This window comes from Eleutherodactylus coqui, unplaced genomic scaffold (assembly GCF_035609145.1).
Source record: "Eleutherodactylus coqui strain aEleCoq1 unplaced genomic scaffold, aEleCoq1.hap1 HAP1_SCAFFOLD_215, whole genome shotgun sequence".
Classification (NCBI taxonomy): Eukaryota; Metazoa; Chordata; class Amphibia; order Anura; family Eleutherodactylidae; genus Eleutherodactylus; species Eleutherodactylus coqui.
This window is the reverse complement of record NW_027102004.1, coordinates 114,004-137,946: the sequence shown is the minus strand read 5'-3', so window position 1 is coordinate 137,946 and position 23,943 is coordinate 114,004. Positions and strand designations below refer to the sequence as shown.

Sequence of the window (23,943 nt, the reverse complement as noted above, 5' to 3'; positions counted from 1 at the left end):
ATATGTCACTGATGGCCTATTTCCTAAACATCCCGCTAGATCCTTGTCCTTGAGTAAAATGCTCCAGTATTTATTTAAAATCCTGCTTACATTCCCCGATTGGTCATCATAGGTTCTGATAATTCTCACTTGTTTTTGTGACTCAGATTTCGGCTTTACATTCAGGAGATCTCTTCTGTCCAGACCCCTTTTTTTTTTTTTAAAGCATTCACAAGGGTCTCATTCGGATATTCACTGTCTGAGTATGGCCTTGTTTAGCAAGAAGGAGGGGGGCAGAAAATGTAGGGTGCATAAACTAGAGTTTTCTTGATTGTGCTGACTGTCTACTTATGGTCTTTAGCCTATTTAGGAGAATATAGACGATAATGATAAATTGTGTTCTCCCAGCAGGCAGAGATGGTACTGGCTCTAGCTGGTTATGTAATACATCATGTAATACAAAAGCAGGGAGAAAGCTACAAATCAAAAGTGTATGCATGTATCAGGAGGCTGCAATCTACATAGGAGACATCCAAAGTGGCAGACTATCAGATGAGGGAAGAAATGGGTTTTCACTAAAGGGACCCTTAAACAATGCTAAAGTACCACAACTGTTTATGGGTTGTGTCTGGTATTGCAGCTTCACTGAAGTGGGGTTGTTCTGCAATGCCACTCAACCTATACACAGATTGGGTACCATTTTGGAAGAAAGACACATGCAGGATGAAAGATCGCGAATACTCCCAAGTATCAGGAGTTCTACATGCCGACAAGCCTCTGACCCTGTAACCCACATCCTAGTCTGCCTTACCGTTGGGAATTCTGCCAGGACTTGGCGATGCTCATCCTTGCTCTCTGTAAACCTCCAGTCCGGCTGGTACAAGTACGTGTGGAAGTTGTTCAGCATGGGGATTTTGGTCTCCAGACTGATGGTCATGTCATCCTCCACAGTATCCAGAGCTCGTAGCACCAAATAGAAGATACATGCGGCATCTCTGCAATGGAAGGATTTACAAGTCAGTGGGCACTTAAGTTGACTCCAGTAAGACTATACTGTAACTTGACGTAAGGGGTTTCCTGGGACATTAATATTGCTGACCTATCCTTAGAACAAGTCATTAATATTAGACTGATAGCTGCCCCAACTCCCAGCACCCTGGCCAAGCAACTGATTGGGCAAGCTCTGCATCCTCTTCCTCAGCCTGTGATGTCACGGTCATCGTTCACATGGCCACTCTGCAGCTTAGCACCTTCAAGTGAACAGTTATGGCTACTACTACACATATGACAAGATGCCAGCCTATCAATTCCCTCAATTGGAGCGCTGTATAAGCCTTCATCCACACAAGTCACAACGTCCAGTCTGGTCACAATGGAACCTTTCGGGTTGTCAAAATGTTGATGATTTTATATTTATGGCTGTGTAAAGGGCCCATTTAGACCCAATGATTCTCGCTCAAGACATCTTTCAAGCGATAATCGTTGTGCGCATTTACACAGCAAGAGGATTGCTTAAAAGTTCCTCAAACTGTAGTTTGAGTGACTGTTCTGAGCGATCACTTTGCACAAGTGTATAAATGAAGGCTTACACTGTATGCAGAAGACAAGTGGGACCGCTATCTTCTGCATACTCCTGCTGGGTTCACAGAGCGCACAGCTGGTATATAGCTGAGCGCTCCGAGCGGGGTATACAGAAGATAGCTGGAGCACTGTCTTCATACTCCAGCTGTATTTTCCTAGTGGGATACCAGTTGAAATAGTATCCCGCTGACTGAAAGAACGATGAGCCTTGACTCGTTAACGAAAACAGCACGATGTCTGCAGATAGACCTAACGATTCTCGCTCAAAAGACGGCTTTGAGCGTGAATCATTTGGTTTAAATGGGCTTTAGGTTTTTTGCAAATAAGGTTAGTTTCTGAGCAGATTAATAAAATGTTAGTGTTTTATTGTGGAGAGCACCACAACGGTGCAGGGAGTCTTAGATATGGAGCCCTCCCTAGGGAAGAGGTGGGTGTCATTTTAAGGCGCAAGTTAGTCCGGTGTGTGGGCATCATGAGGGCCCCTTGTTTCCTTGCCCTGCACCTAAAAAATAAACACTCATGCTTACCTATCCCAGCAGGCTTCTCCTGCTCTAAGCACATGACCAATGCAGCCAATCACTTGCCTCACCGGTATAGAGTCCAGTGACACGCTACAGTGGTCACCATCTTAGGCTTGCAGGTAACTGCTGAATGCAGAAGTGAGTGCAGACCATAAAGATGGGAAGTTGGCAGCATCATGTATACAAGGGGTAGCATACATTTCTTGGGACGAGGAAGAAAAAAGGGGACGAGGACGAAAAAAGGGGGACGAGGACGAAAAAAGGGGGACGAGGACGAAAAAAGGGGGACGAGGACGAAAAAAGGGGGACGAGGACGAAAAAAGGGGGACGAGGACGAAAAAAGGGGGACGAGGACGAAAAAAGGGGGACGAGGACGAAAAAAGGGGGACGAGGACGAAAAAAGGGGGACGAGGACGAAAAAAGGGGAACGAGGACGAAAAAGGGGAACGAGGACGAAAAAGGGGAACGAGGACGAAAAAGGGGAACGAGGACGAAAAAGGGGAACGAGGACGAAAAAGGGGAACGAGGACGAAAAAGGGGAACGAGGACGAAAAAGGGGAACGAGGACGAAAAAGGGGAACGAGGACGAAAAAGGGGAACGAGGACGAGGACGAGGAAGAAAAAGAGGACGAGGACGAGGAAGAAAAAGAGGACGAGGACGAGGAAGAGGAGGCGTACACCGCCGAACATACCACCACCGAGCTGGGGCCCGCAATTCTGGGGGTGGGTAGGACGTGAGCGGTCCCAGGCTCTGACTCTGTCCCAGCCTCCACTAAATTCACCCAATGTGCCGTCAGGGAGATATAGTGGCCCTGGCCGCCTGTGCTTGTCCACGTGTCCGTAGTTAAGTGGACCTTGCCACTAACCGCATTGGTGAGGGCGCGTACAATGTTGCGGGAGACGTGGTCGTGCAGGGCTGGGACGGCACATCGGGAAAAGTAGTGGCGACTGGGAACTGAGTAGCGCGGGGCCGCCATCATAGCTTTGAAAGCCTCCGTTTCCACAACCCTATACGGCAGCATTTCAAGGCTGATAAATTTGGCTATGTGGACGGGTAACGATTGAGCGTGCGCGTGCGTGGCGGCGTACTTGCGCTCCAACACTTGCGCTAGCGACGGCTGGACTGTGCAGTGCGAGACATTGGTGGATGGGGCCGAGGACAGCGGAGGTGAGGGTGTGGGTGCAGGCCATGAGACGGTAGTGCCTGTGTCCTGAGAGGGGGGTTGGATCTCAGTGGCAGGTTGGGGCACAGGGGGAGAGGCAGCGGTGCAAACCGGAGGCGGTGAACGGCCTTCGTCCCACCTTGTGGGGTGCTTGGCCATCATATGTCTGCGCATGCTGGTGAGGCTGTTGGTGGTGGCTCCCCAGCTGATCTTGGCGCGACAAAGGTTGCACACCACTGTTCGTCGGTCGTCAGGCGTCTGAAAAACTGCCAGACCTTAGAGCACCTCGGCCTCTGCAGGGTGGCATGGCGCGAGGGTGTGCTTTGGGAAACAGTTGGTGGATTATTTGGTCTGGCCCTGCCTCTACCCCTGGACACCACACTGCCTCTTGCAACCTGCCCTGCTGCTGCCCGTGCCTCCCCCTCTGAAGACCTGTCCTGTGTAGGCATTGCACACCAGGTGGGGGTCAGTCACCTCATCGTCCTGCTGCTCTTCCTTCGAATCCTCTGTGCGCTCCTCCCTCGGACTTACTGCCCTTACTATTACCTCACTGCAAGACAACTGTGTCTCATCGTCATCCTCACCCACTGAAAGGTCTTGAGACAGTTGCCGGAAGTCCCCAGCCTCATCCCCCGGACCCCGGGAACTTTCCAATGGTTGGGCATCAGTGACGATAAACTCCTCTGGTGGGAGAGGAACCACTGTTGCCCAATCTGAGCAGGGGCCCGAGAACAGTTCCTGGGAGTCTTCCCGCTCCTGAGCATGTGTCATTGTAGTGGAGTGAGGAGGCTGGGAGGAAGGAGGAGCAGCAGACAGAGGATTCGGATTTGCAGCACTGGACGGCGCAGAACTGTGGCTGGATGATAGCTTGCTTGAAGCACTTTCTGCCATCCAGGACAGGACCTGCTCACACTGCTCATTTTCTAATAAAGGTCTCCCGCGTGGACCCATTAATTGGGCAATGAATGTGGGGACACCAGAAACGTGCCTCTCTCCTAATCGCGCAGCAGTCGGCTGCGACACACCTGGATCAGGAGCTCGGCCTGTGCCCACACCCTCACTTGGCCCTCCGCGTCCTCGGCCGCGTTCACGTCCTCTAGGCCTACCCCTACCCCTCAGCATGCTGTATTACCAGTGATTTGATTTCACAGGCAGGAAATAAATTGGCGCAAGCCTGCAGGCCAAATATAATTTTTTAACTTTTTTTTAAAAAGGAAAGGCCCACTGCCTCTAGTGAATGAATAATAAGTTTAATAACTGTGTTGCAGCCCTGCAAAAGTGTCACAGAACTTTACTGTTGCAGAGTTATTAACTGCGGCAGAGCAGGTATTTCCCAGGCAGGAAAGAAATTGGCGCAAGGCTGCACTCAACCGTAGCTGGTTGCGTCTGATTTTTTTACGTTCTCCACGCAGCACACACGTACACAGAGCCCTTAGGACAGAGGCAGGGCAAATATACTTTTTTCCCCTTTTGTTTAAAAGGAAAGGCCCACTGTGCCTATTCAATGACTAATAGCTGTGTTGTGGCCCTGCCTACACAATTCTGTGCCTGTAGTATCAATGCAGGGTGAAATGCTCTGCACCGCCGATTTTGAGAAAAAAAAAAAGCAACACAGCTAACAGCAGCCTGCACAGTACTCCACACAGTTAAGTGTGGCCCTAGAAAGGACCGTTGAGGTTCTTGGAGGCTACACTCACTCCTAACACTCTCCCTGCCTAAGCACCACTTCTGTCCCTAATGCCGGGTGCAATGCTCTGCACTGCCGATTTTGAGAAAAAAAAAAAATTTCTCCACTGCTAACAGCAGCCTGCACACACGTAGATGTGGCCCTAAGAAGGACCGTTGGGGTTCTTGAAGCCTACACTCACTACAAACACTCTCCCTACAGCAACTCCAATAGAACAGCACTGTCCCTCAGCTAACTCACAAGGCATGTGTGGCGAGCCGCGGGAGGGGCCGACTTTTATACTCGGGTGACATCTGATCTCCCCAGCCACTCACAGCAGGGGGGTGGTATAGGGCTTGAACGTCACAGGGGGAAGTTGTAATGCCTTCCCTGTCTTTCAATTGGCCAGAAAAGCGCGCTAACGACTCAGAGAGGAAACTGAAAGTAATCCGAACACCGCGTGGTGCTCGTTACGAGTAACGAGCATCCCGAACACGCTAATATTCGCCCGAGCATCAAGCTCGGACGAGTACGTTCGCTCATCTCTAGTCACCACATAAGACTATTGCCATTACTTCATCTGAAGAAATATCAGCCACTATAACCGCATTAAAAAATTCTGGGTAGGGGGAATTGCTGCGATCCCCTGGTGTAAAACAGGAAGGCAGAAGTGCTGAATTTGATAAAGAAATCAATCATTTACAGGACAGGCGATATCAGAAAATCATGACCAGGAGGGCGGGCAGTAGCATATGGTGGTCAAACACGAAGGTATTAAGTACAGCATATACAATAGATATGCCCCAAATTGAGAGAACAATCACTGCACAGCAATGTGATTGCATAAGAGATAGGAGATTTAAGATTTAAGTCAAGTCACAAGAGGAAGACCATAGAGGCGCTAAGAATGGGGGGAGGGTAAAAATCCCCACCATAGGGACAGAGTGCTGCAACCGCTAGTAGAAAATGCAGATTTATGCAATTCATGGCAGTTCCTGCACCCAGCCAGCAGAGAAAACACATTTTTCTCCCACGTGCACCAGGCCTGGTCATGTATTGATATATACTGGTATCCAACAACCTCTCCCAGAAGGTCATACAAACAGATCATGGATTTGGTGATCTCTGATCATGCACTAATTTCCACAAGAATACATGTCACTTAAAGTTGCTTTTTTTATTGGAAGACTGCAAAGGCAGTGATTTGAGGAAAACTCCTGAGCTACCTGTCCAACCTCAAGAAAAACACCTTATTGAATTGCATGTTTTGAGTGCAAAAGTCAAGGAAGCATACACCACATCTACTCAAAATGGAAAAGCCTGGATGAGTGAGAGTGTGTGTGTGTGTGTGTGTGTGTGTGTGTGTGTGTGTGTGTGTGTGTGTGTGTGTGTGTGGGGGGGGGGGGGGGACCCAGACTTTGATCTTTGTGTAGATAGAAGAGAAAGGTCATACAAGTGTACTTTAATGCCCATTTAGACAACGATTATTGCTCAAAATTCACTCAAAAGCAAATCTTGAGTGGTAATTGTGTGCATTTACAAGGCAAGATGATTGCTCAAAATTCACTCAAATGGTAGTTTGAGCGATAGCTTTGAGCGTTTATATTTTTTTAAAAGCTCTTAAGAAGCTAATTAGCTACTTAAGAGCGCGTTAGTGTGTAAATGAAGGCTCTCGCTAAATGCAGAAGACAGCTTGAGTGCGGTCTTCTGTATATAGTTCTGTTTTTGGAGCACTCAGCTGGATACCAGCTGAGTGCTCTGAGTGGGGGATGCAGCAGACAGCTGGAGAGCTGTCTTCTGTATACAGCTCCGTTGTTGGATCTTTCAGCTGGTATCTCGCTGGGAGGTCCCAGCGGAATACCAGCTGAAAGAATGCAATCAGTGCTGCCCACTGAGGAAGGATGGGGGGGGGGGGGGAAGCTACAGAGGCCCAGGCCCAGATGGGTACAGGGGGAAAATTCTAGAAACCCTTAAAAGACCAAGACTCACCAGCATTGACAAAATACTATAACCACATAGTACATACAGGAGAGATTACAGAACACGCCAACATAGCACACAAAAGTTCTTCCCAAACCAGAAAAAGATCCAGTTACCAGGATCATACAGGCCTATTCCCCTCATAAAGCAAGACGTCAAACTAGTAGCAAAAAGATTAAAGGGGTTGTCTCGAGGAAGCAGTGAATTTTTTTTTTTTTTGCCCAGTCCCCCTAATTAAGCATACATTACTAAGCCCCCCTGTAAATGACTTTTCTAGCTGGTTTGTACTTAGTTCCAGCGTTTCAGCAACTTATAAAAATTTTCCCAAGATGGCCGCCAGCTCTTTTCCCATCGCTTGCTGTAGCCCGACGTGCACACTCCCGAGACGCTACCAGCTGTGTCTCCCTGACAACCAGACGCCCCGCAGCCGCCGACCGGCCCCTTGGAGTGAACACGGCCGACCACGGCACACAGTCACCCACCGCCAGGCAGCAGGTAACCGGCGCTAGACCCCTGACACAAGACGAAGGCCCCCCCGACCCAGCGGCAGCCCCCCCCCCCTCCCCCGGCCCATCACTTACCTGGGCGGCAGGGCGGCGGGACAGCAGGGCGGCTTCTCGTGACAGCTCGGCGGCTCTGCACCTTCCTCTAACAGAGGATGGTACAGAATGGCCGCTCCAGAGCAGTGACAGCTCGTCTGCGCATGCGCAGAAGAGCTGTAGCGACGAGCACACTGAAGCGGCTCGTGCTGAGAGGAGAAGACCGGACTGCGCTAGCGCGTCTAAAAAAGCAAGCTGCCAGCGAATTTAGACGGAACCATGGAGACGAGGATGCTAGCAACGGAGCAGGTAAGTGAATAACTTCTGTATGGCTCATATTTAATGCACGATGTATATTACAAAGTGCATTAATATGGCCATACAGAAGTGTATACCCCCACTTGATTTCGCGAGACAACCCCTTTAAGTTTGCTGATGCCCATGCTAGTGGGACCCTCACAAGTAGAAAAAAAGTGAAAAACCACACACACACACGAAAGGTCTCAGTTGTATTAGCAGACTAAGGCACAGGACCAACCCAGCGCCAAACCTGATGTCAATATCCCTAGAAGCCAAAAAGGCATTTGATAACATGCAATGGAGATGACTGGGAATGGTCCTGGATAAAAATAGCACTACAGGGTCCTTTCTGCACTTACATTAATAGCATCTATAGTAACCCAACAGCAAGAATCCATACACCAGAATTCTTATCAGACCCATTTCTACCATTTAAAAGAAGCAGACAGGGCTGCCCACTACCTCTTCTAAAGTTTGAGCTAGCACTAGAACCATTAGTATGTCATCTAAAGGATTCCCCCGTTTTCCAAGGAGTAAGACAAAAACGCAAGAAATTAAGACCATTTGCGGATAGCCACACATTTATAACGGATCCGAAGGCACATTTGAAAAAAGCAATAGCAGACATAACTGAATTTGGGACCTTCTTGGGCCATCGAATCAACCCCACAAAAACCTAAATCTTGGAGATAGGAGCACCTGGGCCTAGGTCTTTTGAAAATCCTTGGGTTGGGAAGAATGAGCAGTAAAGCCACATCTCTACGGAAATAAAATAGTCAAGACCCCACTTTACTATATTCCCTAAACGACCCACCATTGATCAAAAAGATTACAATTGAGGAAATGGTCAAATCTCCCTCTTTCAAGGCTGGGAAGATGTCATCTCATCAAGGTGAGCTTCTTCAGACTGCTGTATCCTATGCAAACGATTCCAATCCTAATTAAACACGTGGACATCGTACGCCCCAATTTTGTTTTTAAAAAATTCAGTTGGACAGGAAAATGCCCAACGATATCTTTGCAGAAGCTAATGTTAAGCAGAAGTGAGGGAAGAGCGAGTTTCCCGATCAGAAGTTACAACATAGCATGTCTCACACGACTCGACTAGATGAGAGGCACAGATGTATATTCCACACATGGTCTAGACTCTTTATGCTTCTCTTAATACATTCCAGAATTGTGTTTTTGCCTGCTGCATCATACTATTGACTCATGTCCAAGGGGAGTTAGATCTATTAGTATACCAAGTCTTTTCCACATGTGCTGCTGCTTAGTTCAACTTCTCCCAGCCTGTATGAGTTTTTTTTGCATTTAGGACCTTGCATTTCTTCTTGTTAAATACTATTTTGTTAGCTACCACCCACTGTTCAAGCTTATCCAGATCCTTTTGAATCCTGTTTCTCTTCCAATGACCATCCCTCCTAGCTTTATGCAGTTGGCAAGTTTGATCAATTTCCCCTCAATTCTCTCCTCCAGATCATTCATAAAAATACTGTACAATGGGCCTAGGACAGAGCCTTGTGGTACCCCACGAGACATTTTTTCCCACTTTGATGTGCAGCCATTTAGGACCACCCTTTTAGTATGATCACTCAGCCATCCACCTAACAGTTGCCTTGTCAATCCCATATTTGGTTACTTTTTCAATAAGGATTAGAGATGAGCGAGCACCAAAATGCTCGGGTGCTCGTTACTCGGGACAAACTTTTCGAGATGCTCAAGGGTTTGTTTCGAGTAATGAACCCCATTGAAGTCAATGGGCGACCCGAGCATTTTTGTATATCGCCGATGCTCGCTAAGGTTTTCATTTGTGAAAATCTGGGCAATTCAAGAAAGTGATGGAACGACACAGCAACGGATAGGGCAGGCGAGGGGCTACATGTTGGGCTGCATCTCAACTTCACAGGTCCCACTATTAAGCCACAATAGCGGCAAGAGTGGGCCCCCCCCCCACTGTCAGCATAAAGATCGTTCTCCTCTGCCATAGCTGTAACAGCTGTGGCAGAGAAGAACGATGTTTGCCCATTGAATTCAATGGAGCCGGCAATACAGCAGGTTCCACTGAAAGCAATGGGCTGCCGGCGATCGCGTGATGAATTGTCGGGAAGGGCTTAAATATATAAGCCCTTCCCTGCAATTCATCCAGAAATGTGGTACAATAAAAATATATACCGGCGTATAAGGCGACGGGGCGTATAAGACGACCCCCCAACTGTCACCTTATACGCCGGCAATACAGCGGAGCAAAGAATAAAAATCATTACTCACTTCTCCTGGTGTTCTGCGGCGCTGCTGCAGGCTGTCGCTCCCTCCTGGTCCCCGGCAAAGCATTGCTTTCTGGACGCAGTGGTTGAAATCCCCGCCTCCAGAAACACACGTGCCTTCAGCCAATCACAGCCATTCAATGACATCATTGTCGCCTTATACGCCGGTATATATTTTTATTGTAACACATTTCTGGATGAATTGCAGGGAAGGGCTTATATATTTAAGCCCTTCCTGACAATTCATCCCGCGATCGCTGGCAGCCCATTGCTTTCAGTGGAACCTGCTGTATTGCCGGCTCCATTGAATTCAATGGGCAAACATCGTTCTTCTCTGCCACAGCTGTTACAGCTGTGGCAGAGAAGAATGATTTGTCTTCTATATGTTCTCAATGGGGTCGGCGCTGCTGCCGCGGCCCCATTGAGCGCATATAGAGAAGAGAACAGAAATCGCAGATCGCACATAGGTGCGATCTGCGATTTCTATGGCCTAAGAAGGACCGTTGGGGTTCTTGAAGCCTAAAATAACTCCTAACGCTCTCCCTATAGCAGCTCCGGCATCAACAACACTTTCCCTGAACTATGTCAGAACGCATCTGTGGCGAGCCGCGGGCGGGAAGATTTTAATACTCGGGTGACATCTGATCTCCCCAGCCACTCACTGCAGGGGGGTGGTATAGGGCTGGAACATCACAGGGGGAAGTTGTAATGCCTTCCCTGTCTTTCTATTGGCCAGAAAAGCGCGCAAATTTGTCAGGGAAGAAAATGAAAGTAACCCGAACATCACGTGGTACTCGTTACGAGTAATGAGCATCTCGAACACCCTAATACTCGGACGAGTATGCTCGCTCATCTCTAATAAGGATGGTATGAGATACTTTGTCAAATGCTTTACTAAAGTCAAGTTATACTAGATCTACTGGATTTCCCTCATCAACCCAGTCTGATTCTGTCATAGAAGGAAGTTAGATTTCTCTGGCATGACTTGTTTACAAATCCATAATGCCTCTGGTTAATTACTCCATTCTCATCCAAGCACTTGCATATGTTAGGTTTAATAATTTGTTTGAAAAGGTTTCCTGGTATAAAAGTCAAGCTCACAGGCCTGTAGTTTCCTGGGTCCACCTTCTTTATTCTTTCGAGGTAGGGACAACATTTTGCTTTATTCAATCTTCTGGGACTTCTCCTGTTCTCCAGGAATTTTCAAATATTATGACGAGTGCTTCAACAATTACCTCTGCTGCTTCCTTTAGTACATTGTACTTCAGATGTAATTCATCTGGACCTGGAGACTTGAATTCATGAAAGTTAGCTAAGTGTTCCCTCACCATCTCTGCTTAGATAGCCGGCATTATTTTAGCCCTGGGATACACCAGTTGATGTTGCATTTACTCAGAGGAAAAAATAAATAAATAAAATTCCTATTTTGTAAGTTCTGCCTTTTCAGCATCATTTTTAAGCTAAATCAGCATTTTCAGCCTATAAATATCCTAAAGCATCTTTGACTTCTCTTTTGCTTTTGACATACCCTTTATGAAAAAAGTAAGACCTGCTTGAGAAGATGGACATGCGGCAGCTCTGCTGATACCTCCAAGGACTAAAAGGAGCTGAAAGGGGCTTCTCTGCCTGAACAGAGACCATGGGAGCCTCGGGCCCAGTGAAGCCACAGGCTGAATTTCTGGACTGGCTGATGCCGTGGCAGATTGAGACGGATCGCAGCGGCAGAAGGACTCAAAGGGACTCCCTGAAAGGGGAGGAGGGCACCACCACCACTTCCCTACATACCTGGGGCAGCTGACATCCCTGCAGGGTCAATCCACATCCTCCTGCATCCCGAGAGCATCAGACTCTCATCACACCTGTGCCATGTGTACAGCCTGGGTAGGCTCTCCTTCCAGCAGACAGCTGCCACTTTAAGTGAGGGCATAGTACAACTGGCTATCCCTGTAGCTGCAGAGGATAGCATAAATCACAGAGGGGAAAGATATTGAAAGTTAGATCCATCCACCTAGCCGCAGAAAGAAAGATGCAGGCCATCCATCCAGTGGTAAAAGAGGGCAGGCTGTCCATCCATCCACACAGCTGCTGACAATCTATTTATCCATCCAGCTGCAGAAAGAAAGGTACAGGCCAGCCATTCAACTGCTAAAAGGGGACAGCCCATTCGTCCAGCCACCCAGCAGCAGAGGGGTGAGAGCCATCTGCCCATCCACCCAGCTGCAGGCAGATTGAGTGAGTGAGCAACTTGTGCCTATTTTAAGAGGGATTTTTAAGAGAGTTTTCTGGAAAGACGTAGCCAACCAAGACAGCAGCCAATCAAGTCAGCAGCCATCAGCTTACGTAAAAGGGGAAGTACAGCAGAAGAACACTGGCAAACGATACTGTAGCAAAAACTTTCACCATCAATATGAGAGAAGCATGTAAGAGCATGATCACAGTTGGACTTGGAAGCTTGGGGATGCATATAACAGGACTGAGAGAGAGGCAATGGGCTTGACAAGCTATGTACCTACCCCAAAATACCCAAGAGATGCGTGCTGAGTAGAGATGAGCGAGCACCAAAATGCTCGGGTGCTTGTTGCTCGAGTCGAACTTTCCATAATACCCAAGAGCTTGTTTCGAGTAACGAACCCCATTGAAGTCAATAGAAGCCTCAAGCATTTTTGTATGGGACTGATGCTCCGCATAGCTGATGACTTAAACACCAGAAAACATCCAAAAGTCATGGAAACACCACAGAAACAGATAGGGAAGGGCAGGGGCAGCATGCATGGTTGCATCTAAGGCTCCCAGGTCCCACTATTAAGCCAAAATAGGGGCAAGAATCTGGCGTCACCCCACCCCTAACAGAGGATGTGGCGGCATTACAAGGCCAAGAAACCATGACCAGGACCCGCTATAGTCTGTGTGGGAAGTACGTGAGGGGGTCCTGGGTCAGGCTCGGTCCCAGCCTCCAACTTGTGTGACCCAAGGTGCCCTGAGTTACATAGCAATGGGAAATCCATGTGTCCCAACACAATTCATTCTGTGTAGGTGTCAGATAGCTCAACACTGCAAGGGGGAAGTCTTTGAGTTCCTTGGGCTTGCATATGCTGTCAGTGCACAAAGATGGTATTACACAGGAAGAAATCAGAGTGCCCAAACATGGCGGAGTTTCACCCTGGCAAGGACCTTGGCCTCGGCCCACATTTCTGCCCTAGCCAGTCAGTGTATTTGTGCCAGAGAGGTAAAACACCACGATGGGTAGTCTTTGTGCACCCATAGTATAGACAGACCCCAGTAACATTTCTGTAGCAAAGGTATAGGCGGACCCCAGTTACATTTCTGTAGCAAAGGTATAGGCAGAACAATAGGCAGACCCCAGTAACATTTCTGTAGTAAAATTATAGACGGACCCCAGTAACATTTCAGTAGCAAGAGTATAGGCGAACCCCTGAAACATTGGTGTACCGTGAGTGTAGGCGAAGTCTGGAAATATTAGTTCGATAACAGTATAGGCGAGGGCCAGAAAAATTGGTGTACCAAGAGTACAAGTGTACCCCTGAAAAATTGCTCAACCGTGAGGGCAGGTGAAACCCAGAAACATTTTTTTAAAGAAACAGCTCACTGTTGCTTAATTTGTAACACAGCCTGGAGGCAGCTCTGTGAAAAAAATATTTGAGTGCTGTTTCATGGTGAGAGCTGGATTGTATGGCACTGCAGCCTAAAAAAACTAGGTGTAATACAAAAATGAATGCACTACTGCTCCCAGCAGGCCCCAACTACAATGCACACGGTCAGATGTAGCCCAACGAAGGAGCTTTGGGGCTCTTGAAGACAGGATCCTACACTAACACTTTCCCTATCTCAGCAGCACTTTCCCTATACCCTGTATAATAGACTGCAGACTGAGAATGCTATAGATGTATGGCCTGCACAGCCTGAAATGAGGGGAAAAAAAATATAAATAAAAGTGCACTACTGCTCCCAGCCAGCCACAACAGTAATGCACACGGTCAGATGTAGCACTAAGGACTGTTGGGGTTCTTGAAGACAGGACCTACGCCAGGACAGGATTAGCACTGTAAATGAGCCTTTTTGCATGCATAATGATGTGTTTTACTGTACTTTCCCACATGGAACATGACCACGCCCCAAATTAAAGGGCTACTTACCCCAATAAATTTCATATGCGTTTTTTCCCCCAAAAGTTGCACATCTCTATGTATAGCTTGTGCAGTTGAGCACTCCACCACCTCCCCGCCCCACATAGACTGCTATGGGGACCTTTGTGCACAAAAGTAGAGCATGCTGGGTTCTGTTCTCTGTATTGTGCATGCAGATATGCCCATCTGAAGGAGCCAGTAGAGTCACAGGGGCTACGGGGCCGATTTGCCATGCAGACCATCCATGTAGAAGAAGATCTGCAGCTTTTTCAGCAGTGATGTGAAAGATTTTCTAAATCACACGCTATGGAGAAAATGTGCCCAAAATTTGTACAAAAGTGACAGGCGATGCAGAATTTAAATCCGCAGCTTGTCAATCAGTGGTGCAGATTCTACTTTTTTTTTTTTTAAGTGGGGGAGACAAGACGACACCAAATAGTGAGGAATTTGCGCTGATAACAGATGCCAGTGTAGTAGCCAGGAAGGTCCACCAGGGTAGCTACACAATCATTTGTCATGTAACACCTAGAAAACAAAATATGGAATAAAGAATGCACCTTATGAAACAATTCTGATACACTGTATGCATTATAACAGAATGGAAGGGGAATGTTAACTAAACTGGTGCTCAAAGGGTTAACCCTGTCCTGGGAAGACCCTCCGGCACCCTTCGTCCAATTTTGCGTGCAGTATCACAGAACAAGCTGACAGCTGGTCAGGCTGCATTCTAGTTAGCTTAGAAAAGAACTACTCTAAGATAGCCTAGCCATCCCGATGAAACGACCACAACTATTAGCTGGCAGGGAAACTTGTTAAGAGGCGGCTTTCAAAAAAAAAAAAAAAATTTAAAATGAAAAACAGAGATGCTATCCTAGACGAATAGAAATTCTGGTATTAAGGCAGAAGGTGATATCACCATTCTGGAAATGGCATTAGGGCAAAAGGTGTCTTTGGCTGCTGCTTATCATGTATAGTCTCCCTGCTGTACTATCAGACAGCCAGTATTATTGTACCTTGACACCACCGTAAGTGGTGGTTGCCCACCAGGGCAAGGCAGTTTGACAGCCAGGTGACGCTTGTCTTCTGCATCCTCCTTTTGGAGAGCAAGGTGATCGCTCAACATTTGAGCGGTCATCTTGTTCTGTAAAGGACTCAATGATTATCGCTCAAAAAGACATCTTTTAAGCGATAGTGTTTAAATGGACCTTAAGACCCATGGAGATGCTGGTCTTTCTTCAATAAAAACCTGCAAATAACTACATAGATCACTTTATATAAAGAGATATAGCTAGATCATTTTCATTTTGGCTCGATAGGGTGCTCATTGAACTATAATAATGATTTTTTCTGCACCCCATGAGAAGATAGAGGCCTCTATACATGAATCTTATGGGAACAATTGCAGGAAAGTCATCTTGGATCCAATTTGGGGTATATTAATTATCATTCTGAAAGGGGTAGGATGTTAGTTTGATTATTATAGATGAGCAAGCATACTCGCTAAAGGCAATTGCTCGAGCGAGCATTGCCTTTAGCGAGTATCTTCCCCGCTCGAGACGGAAGGTTCGGGTGCCGATAGCGGGCAGGGAGCTGCGGGGGAGAGCGGGGCGGAACGGAGGGGAGATCTCCCTCTCTCTCCTGCTGACAGCCACTACTCACCGCTCCCCCGCGCCGGCGCCTGAACCTTCCGTCTCGAGCGGGGAAGATACTCACTAAAGGCAATGCTTGCTCGAGCAATTGCCTTTAGCGAGTATACTCGCTCATCTCCATTGATTATACAATATATACGTGTGTCATGCTAAAGGTTTCAATTTTATTATTTATACCTAAGAGTTAAGTTTTAGTCCTTTTCAGTGACCTTTTGTAGATTTACGGACTTATTCTGCCACGGTGACAGATGAATCGAAGTTTCATTTACTGCAAAGTAATATATCTGCCAATGCTGCAAGACTGCCATTGTTTTCTTTTATCAAAACTGCATACCTCCAGTTTACTAATCAAAGCTACCAGAACTCATGTGTTATTTTGCCATTAACTCTTGGAGTCCCAGATAAGGTGCTGGCGTCACATGACAAACTGTTTAAAAAAAAAAAAAAAGGCTGAGATTGTGTAACCCTTTTTGCCACTGTGGGGTTACTGAGTCAGGCACCTTTGCAGGGGGAGATCACACAGCCACCCATGACATCCATCTTGCTTTCCCGTGATCTCTCCCACATTGGCGCACCCCGCTCGGACGCTGCGCCTACATAGATGGATAGAGAGAAAAATCCCCCGACAAACAGGCAGTATAATACAGAGTAGCGGAGATCCCACCCACCGGAGCTTCCCGTCCAGGGTCAGGACGATGGCTGTAATGTTCTTGGTGGCCTTGTTCATGTACTTGTAGCAGGTCTGGAGACTATCGCTCATGGAGTCCTGTTGGGGGAAGATTAACAGAGTGAAGTTTGCAGACTGTGAGCTCTGGGGGGTGGGAGGGTGTTTGTAGAGTCACTGTGTACATATATTACTTATCCTGTATTGATCCTGAGTTACATCCTGTATTATACTGCAGAGCTGCACTCACTATTCTGCCGGTGGAGTCACTGTGTACATACATTATTGATCCGATGTAGCTCTGGAGTATACTGCAGGATTAGTAATATATGTACACAGTGACTCCGGATCAGTTCACTATGATGCATAGCCTTACCTGACCCATTAACCCTATAGTACATACAGTTACATCCTGCAGAGTTGAGATACCTATGAAGCAAGATCACACAGTGTTCTCTCTCTCTCCATACAACAGCTGTCTTACACCTGCTGACAACAGCTCCGATAAGCTGCATGGCTCATTAGAGCTGTTAACCCTTGAAATCCCACAACCGATCCTGGGGGGGCATTTCAAAGTGTGTCCTGTACCAAGGCAAACCACAGGACGTCCCCCAAAAAGTGCCCTTGCACAGTGTCGACAGGAAAATAAAGTGTGGTATAGTAATGGTACTAACCCATAGAACGGTAGTGTGTAATTTTTGTTGCACTCTCTGGGCCGCAGAAACAAGATGCACCAAAAGATGAGAGCACTGCCCCAGTTTATTCCACTTAAGGATTTTTGGCAAATTTACCTTTGGGTGGTGTTTATAATAAATGCCCCCCAATGGCTGCCATCACCAGGTATTCACAGCACTTTCTTACTCAGCTGGAAGCCCAATTGATTTCCCAGCGATACGACTCTGCACAACAGGGGGGCAACTTTGTCACAGCCTACAATACAGGATGACCTGCTCCGGGGCTTCTCCCTTACCCGCTCCTGCTGGGACAGGGCAGTCCGACAGCCCATCTTGAACCTGAGCAGGTTGTAGATCTCCTCCGGGTGTCCCAGAGACCTCAGGAAGTCCATGACGGCGGGGAGCGATGCGCGATCCTCACCTGCAGCAGCATCACTTATACATTCACCTGCCGGCTGTTAGCTCCGCCTCCGCTGTCACTCCCAGCCAATAGCTGCGCAGCTCCGTAGCCGACTGACAAGTCTGGCTGGACGGTCGTCCCACTTACTATAGAGAGGACCTGTTGCTGGGGTAACGGGACGCGCTGGACGGTGATTGGCTGAGTGAGTGATGTACAACGAACAATTCGTGCTGTGATTGTGTCGCTAAAGATTGGGGCATGCTGGGAAATGTAGTTTCTCAGACGCCAGCTGCACCTTGTCTGGGTGTTGATGAACTACAAGCCCCAGTAAACCCTGCAGGCGTTGCTCTGAAACTACAAGTCCCAGCAGCCACTGCGGTAATATTATCAGTGGAGTCCGGACAAAGCAGAAAGGAGATATTTAGTGCAAATAATTACCAGTTTATTAAAATGTCGCAGACAGAGAATATAGTTATGGCGGATTACACACACATGGCGTCATCACTGCGGTGCAGGAGCCATTGGAGCACAAAACTCACAAGTCCAAGTCAATAGTTTGGCGCAGTCATTGCGCTTTGTGGAACCGCTCACTTATAAATGCTTTATTTCCAATGTTGTCCTCCATGTCACTAACCAAGATGAAACATGGGGGCGTCTGTCACACATTTGAAGTTTAACACAAGTTTCTGACGCTGCTAGTCATTAGCATAACGGCTTGGATGTATCAAAACTGGCGCTAAGTGGTAAAGTGGCCCACGGCGACCAATCAGCTTCCACCTCATTCCTCAGGGGTGTTCTGGTTGCTATGGACAACGACTCCCCTCCTCTCTGCACCGATCGTGATGCATCTGCAGCGTCTGCTGGTAACACGACACGCCGTGCGCCATATTTATGCAAATAGGGAAGATGGAACAATACCTTACAGCGCCACCTATTGGAAGGCAGCATTCCTGCAAGAAAGGTCGAACTCTTTGTAGAAGCCTTATTACTAGAGATGAGCGAGCATACTCGTCCGAGCTTGATGCTCGTTCGAGTATTAGGGTACTCGAGATGCTCGTTACTCGAGACGAGCACCACGCGATGTTCGAGTCAATTCCATTTCCTTCCCTGAAAGATTTGCGCCATTTTCTGGCCAATAGACATGCAGGGAAGGCATTACAACTTCCTCCTGTGATGTTCCAGCCCTATCCCACCCCCCTGCAGTGAGTGGCTGGCGAGATCAAGTGATCGCCGAGTATATAAAGTGGCGCCGCCCGCGGCTCGCCACAGACGCACGCTGGCAGAGATTAGGGACAGTGCTGCTGCTGCTATAGGGAGAGTGTTAGTGTCTACAAGAACCCCAACGGTCCTTCTTAGGGCCACATCTCACCTAGTGCACTACTGTTTTGGCTGCTGGGAGTAGTTGTGCACTTTTTTTTTTTTGTATATCGGGTGTGCAGCCCCATTACAGCTATAGCGTTCTCAGGCTGCAGTCTGTACTACGTAGTATAGGGGAAGTATTGGTGAGGCAGGGACAGTGGTAGTGTGGAATCCTGTCTACAGCAATCCCAACGGTCCTTCTTAGGGCTACCTGTGACCGTATGCATTTTACTGCGTGGTTGCTGGGAGTTTAGTACCTCAGTATTGCACAGCAAGGCCTGCGTTCAGCCTTCAGTAAAATTTTTTGCTGGGTGCAGTTAGTGTAACGTAAGCGCTGTCTGCCTCCAAGTGCACGCCAAGAAAGCACAAATCCCCCACCCCCCTCTGTGTTAGCCGTCAGATGCCTGCACAGTGTATGGTGGCAGACACCCATAGAGGTAAAGTCCAATACACGCTCCATAGCCTGCATTGCATTGAAAAAAACAGATATTAAAAAAGAAATCCTTTTTACGGCTACCTGTGACCCAGTGCATATCACTGCGTGGCCTGTAGGACTTAAGGTGCATCACAACTGCATATTGCACAGCTAGTCCTGCTTGCATCCTTCCTTATAATTTATCTCTGGCTTCATTTTGCGTTATATAACTGCTGGCAGACACCAACTGCGCGGCAGTAATTCACAAAAATTCTTACACCGCTTAGTGTCTGCTCGATTCTTAATCCACCATGCTGAGGGGTAGGGGTAGAGGCCGTGGACGCGGTCGAGGATGCGGAGTTCCACGTGAGGGTGTGGGCATAGGCCCACTTCCTGGTCCAGGTGAATCGCAGCCGGCTGCTGCGGGATTAGGAGAGAGGAAATTTTCTGGGGTCCCCAGCTTCATATCACAATTTTTGAGTCCACGTCGTAGACCTTTATTAAAAAACGAGCAGTGTGAGCAGGTCCTGTCATGGATGGCAGAAAGTGCATCCAGCACTTCTACGCCGTCCACTGCTGCAACTCGGAATCCTCTGGCTGCTGCTCCTCTTTCCTCCCAGCCTCCTCACTCCATGAAAATGACACATTCTGAGGAGCAGGCAGAATCCCAGGAACTGTTCTCGGGCCCCTGCCCAGATTGGGCAACAATGGTTCCTCTCCCACCGGAGGAGTTTGTCGTGACCGATGCCCAACCGAAAGTTCCCGGGGTCCGGGGGATGAGGCTGGGGACTTCCGGCAACTGTCTCAAGAGCTTTCAGTGGGTGAGGAGGACGATGAGACACAGTTGTCTATTAGTGAGGCAGAGTAGTAAGGGCAGTAAGTCTGAGGGAGGAGCTCACAGAGGATTCGGAGGAAGAGCCGCTGGACGATGAGGTGACTGACCCCACCTGGTGTGATAAGCCAACTGAGGACAGGTCTTCAGAGGGGGAGGCAATTGCAGCTTCAGGACAGGTTGCAAGAGGCAGTGGGGTGGCCAGGGGTAGAGGCAGGGCCAGAGCGAATAATCCACCAGCTGTTTCCCAAAGCACCCCCTCGGGCCAAGCCACCGTGCAGAGGCCAAGGTGCTCAAAGGTGTGGGAGTTTTTCACTGAGACTGCGAACGACCGATGAACAGTGGTGTTCAAACTTTGTCGCGCCAAGATCAACCGGGGAGCCACCACCACCAGTCTCACCACCACCAGCATGTGCAGGCATATGATGGCCAAGCACCCCACAAGGTGGGATGAAGGCCGTTCACCGCCTCCGGGTTGCGCCACTGCCTCTCCCCCTGGGCCCCAACCTGCCACTGAGATCCAACTCACCTCTCACGACACAGGCACGAGCGTCTCCTGGCCTGGACCCACACCCTCACCTCCGCTGTCCTCGGCCCTATCCAGCAATGTCTCTTAGGGCAGCGTCCAGCTGTCGCTAAGAGAATCGTTGGAGCGAAAGCGCAAATACGCCGCCATGCACCCGCATGCTCAAGCTTTAAATGTCCACATAGCCAAATTGATCAGCCTGGAGATGCTCCTGTACAGGCTGGTGGAAACTGAGGCGTTCAAAAACATGATGGCGGCGGCGGCCCCGCGCTACTCTGTCCCCAGTCGCCACTATTTTTCACAGTGTGCCGTCCCAGCCCTGGACGACCACGTCTCCCGCAATATTGTACGCGCCCTCACCAACGTGGTTACTGGCAATGTCCACTTAACAACGGACACGTGGACAAGCACAGGTGGGCAGGGCCACTATATCTCCCTGATGGCACATTGGGTGAATTTAGTGAAGTGCTGGTATCTGCGGCGGTGTATGCCACCTCCACTAAACCTTCCTCCTCCTCCTCCTCCTATGCAACCTCTGCCTCGCAATCCAGATGTCAATACTATAGCAAAGCTGTGGCAGCATATAATGATGCAAAAAAAAGGCTTCTTGATTAAAGGAGCATATTTTATTGTTTCACAGTTTTAAAAGAGGCGACGTTTCGACCTACAAACAAGGTCTTTTTCAAGCCAACAAACTAGTGAAAACACAGTTCAGACTCCATGTTCCGTATGGAGTCTGAACTGTGTTTTCACTAGTTTGTTGGCTTGAAAAAGACCTTGTTTGTAGGTCGAAACGTCGCCTTTTTTAAAACTGTGAAACAATAAAATATGCTCCTTTAATCAAGAAGCCTTTTTTTTGCATCATTATATGCTGCCACAACTTTGCTATAGTATTGGGATCGTGGAAGGGGCTTAGGTCCATAGCCCCGTTGCTGGCTTTGCATGAACATTTTTTCGCTACAGAGAAGGAAACTTTTTTTGAATTTCTCTCTGTCTCTTCCCCCCCCCAAGTTTTCTTTTCTGGCGGGGTCGAGTGAGTGCCGTGGTTCTTTTTTGCTAATTACTGTCGCAATCCAGATGTGTCAGCAGCAGCACGTCGCCAGCAGTCGGTGTCGCACGGCAGCACAGTGGTGGGCAAGCGTCAGCAAGCCGTGCTGAAACTACTCAGCTTAGGAGAGAAGAGGCACACAGCCCACGAACTGTTGCATGGTCTGACAGAGCAGACCGACCGCTGGCTTTCCCTGCTGAGCCTTCAACGTGTGTGACAACGGCCGTAACCTGGTGGCGGCTCGGCAGCTCGGCAGCCTCACGCACGTGCCATGCCTGGCCCATGTCTTTACTTTGGTGGTTCAGCGGTTTCTGAAAGACTACCCACACTTGTCAGACCTCCTCGGCAAGGTGCGCCAGGTCAGCGCACATTTCCGCAAGTCCAACATGGACGCTGCCACCCTGCGGACCCTGCAACATCAGTTTAATCTGCCAGTGCACCGACTGCTTTGCGACGTGCCCACACAGTGGAACTCTACGCTCCACATGTTGGCCAGGCTGTATGAGCAGCGTAGAGCAATAGTGGAATACCAACTCCAACATGGGCGGCGTAGTGGGAGTCAGCCTCCTCAATTCTTTACAGAGGAGTCGGCGTGGATAGCAGATATCTGCCAGGTCCTTGGAAACTTTGAGGAGTCTACCCAGATGGTGAGTGGCGATGCTGCAATCATTAGCGCCAGTATTCCCCTGCTATGCCTGTTGAGAAGTTCCCTGCAAAGCATAAAGGCTGGCGCTTTGCAGTGGGAAACGGAGGCGGGGGAAGACAGTATGTCGCTGGATAGTCAGAGCACCTTCATGTCTATATCTCAGCACGTTGAGGAGGAAGAGGAGGAGGAGGGGGAGGAGCCTGAGGAGGAGGAGGGGGAAGAGACAGCTTGGGCCACCGCAGAGGGTACCCATGCTGCTTGCCTCTCATCCATTCAGCGTGTATGGCCTGTGGAGGAGGAGGATCCTGAAAGTGATCTTCCTAGTGAGGACAGCCATGTGTTGCGTACAGGTACCCTGGCACACATGGCTGACTTCATGTTTGGATGCCTTTCTCGTGACCCTTACGTTACACACATTCTGGCCACTACGGATTACTGGGTGTACACACTGCTCGACCCACGGTATAAGGAGAACCTTTCCATTCTTATTCCCGAGGAGGAAAGGGGTTCGAGAGTGATGCAATACCACAGGGCCCTGGTGGACAAACTGATGGTAAACATCCCATTCAACAGTGCTAGTGGCCGAAGGTGCAGTTCCGAGGGCCAAGTAGCAGGGGAGGCGCAGAGATCAGGCAGCATGTTCAGCGCAGGCAGGGGAACACTCTCCAAGGCCTTTGCCAGCTTTATGGCTCCCCAGCAAGACTGTGTCACCACTCCCAAGTCAAGGCTGAGTCGGAGGGAGCACTGTAAAAAGATGGTGAGGGAGTACGTAGCCGATCGTACGACCGTCCTCCGTGAAGCCTCTGCTCCGTACAACTACTGGGTGTCAAAGCTGGACACGTGGCACGAACTCTCGCTGTATGCCCTGGAGGTGCTTGCTTGCCCTGCGTCTAGCGTTTTGTCAGAGAGGGTGTTTAGTGCAGCTGGGGGAATCATCACGGATAAGCGTACCTGCCTGTCAACTGACAATGCAGACAGGCTTACACTCATAAAGATGAACAAAGCCTGGATTTCCCCAGACTTCTCTTCTCCACCAGCGGACACCAGCAGTACCTAAAGATTATTTTCGCTGCAACCACAGATGCAAGCATTGTTCTCTATCACCGTAAAAAATGGGGACCTTTATCTTTGTCAATCTGTGTATGATATTTGTCCTCCTCCTCCTGCTCCTCCTCCTGAAACCTCACGTAATCACCGCGAACGGCCAATTTTTCGGTTGGCCAAAAGGCTCATATAACTTTTGTAAACAATATTTATACTTTTCAATTCTCATTGAAACTTCCACCTGAACCAATTTTTAGTTTAACTGGGCTGCCTCCAGGCCTAGTTACAAATAACGCCACAGTAAGCTAAGCGATTAATGGGTTTCACCTGCCCTCTGGGTTGGGCATGGGCAATTTTTCTGGGGTACATCATTTCTACTGTCGGTACACCAATTTTTTGGGCCCTCGCCTACAATGTAATCCAAGAAATTTTTATAGGCTTCGCCTGCACTCATGGTACACCAATGTGTCTGGGATTGGCCTACACTTTTGCTACAGAAATGTAACTCTGTTCTGCCTACCTATACTTCTGCCACAGTAATGCTAGAG

The 23,943-nt window shown here is 48.6% G+C and overlaps 1 protein-coding gene across 3 annotated transcripts in view; it reads right to left on the bottom strand.

Moving 5' to 3' along the window:
- Positions 1 to 17,561, bottom strand: part of LOC136594044 (squalene synthase-like) — a 50,006-nt gene extending 32,445 nt beyond the window's left edge. Inside the window, exons 1-4 of one of the 3 annotated variants that reach the window (XM_066588673.1) lie at positions 16,456 to 16,541; positions 14,148 to 14,663; positions 11,099 to 11,285; positions 791 to 974 (exon numbers count right to left, since the gene is read on the bottom strand). In XM_066588673.1, coding sequence (XP_066444770.1) covers positions 791 to 916 — 126 coding nt within the window. In that variant the 5' untranslated portion in view covers positions 917 to 974; positions 11,099 to 11,285; positions 14,148 to 14,663; positions 16,456 to 16,541. Of the gene's footprint in view, positions 1 to 790; positions 975 to 11,098; positions 11,727 to 14,147; positions 14,664 to 16,455; positions 16,554 to 17,421 lie in introns of those variants that run through there. The other 2 variants (XM_066588671.1, XM_066588672.1) reach the window with 2 other exon arrangements.
- Between the last annotated feature and the right edge of the window lie 6,382 nt (positions 17,562 to 23,943).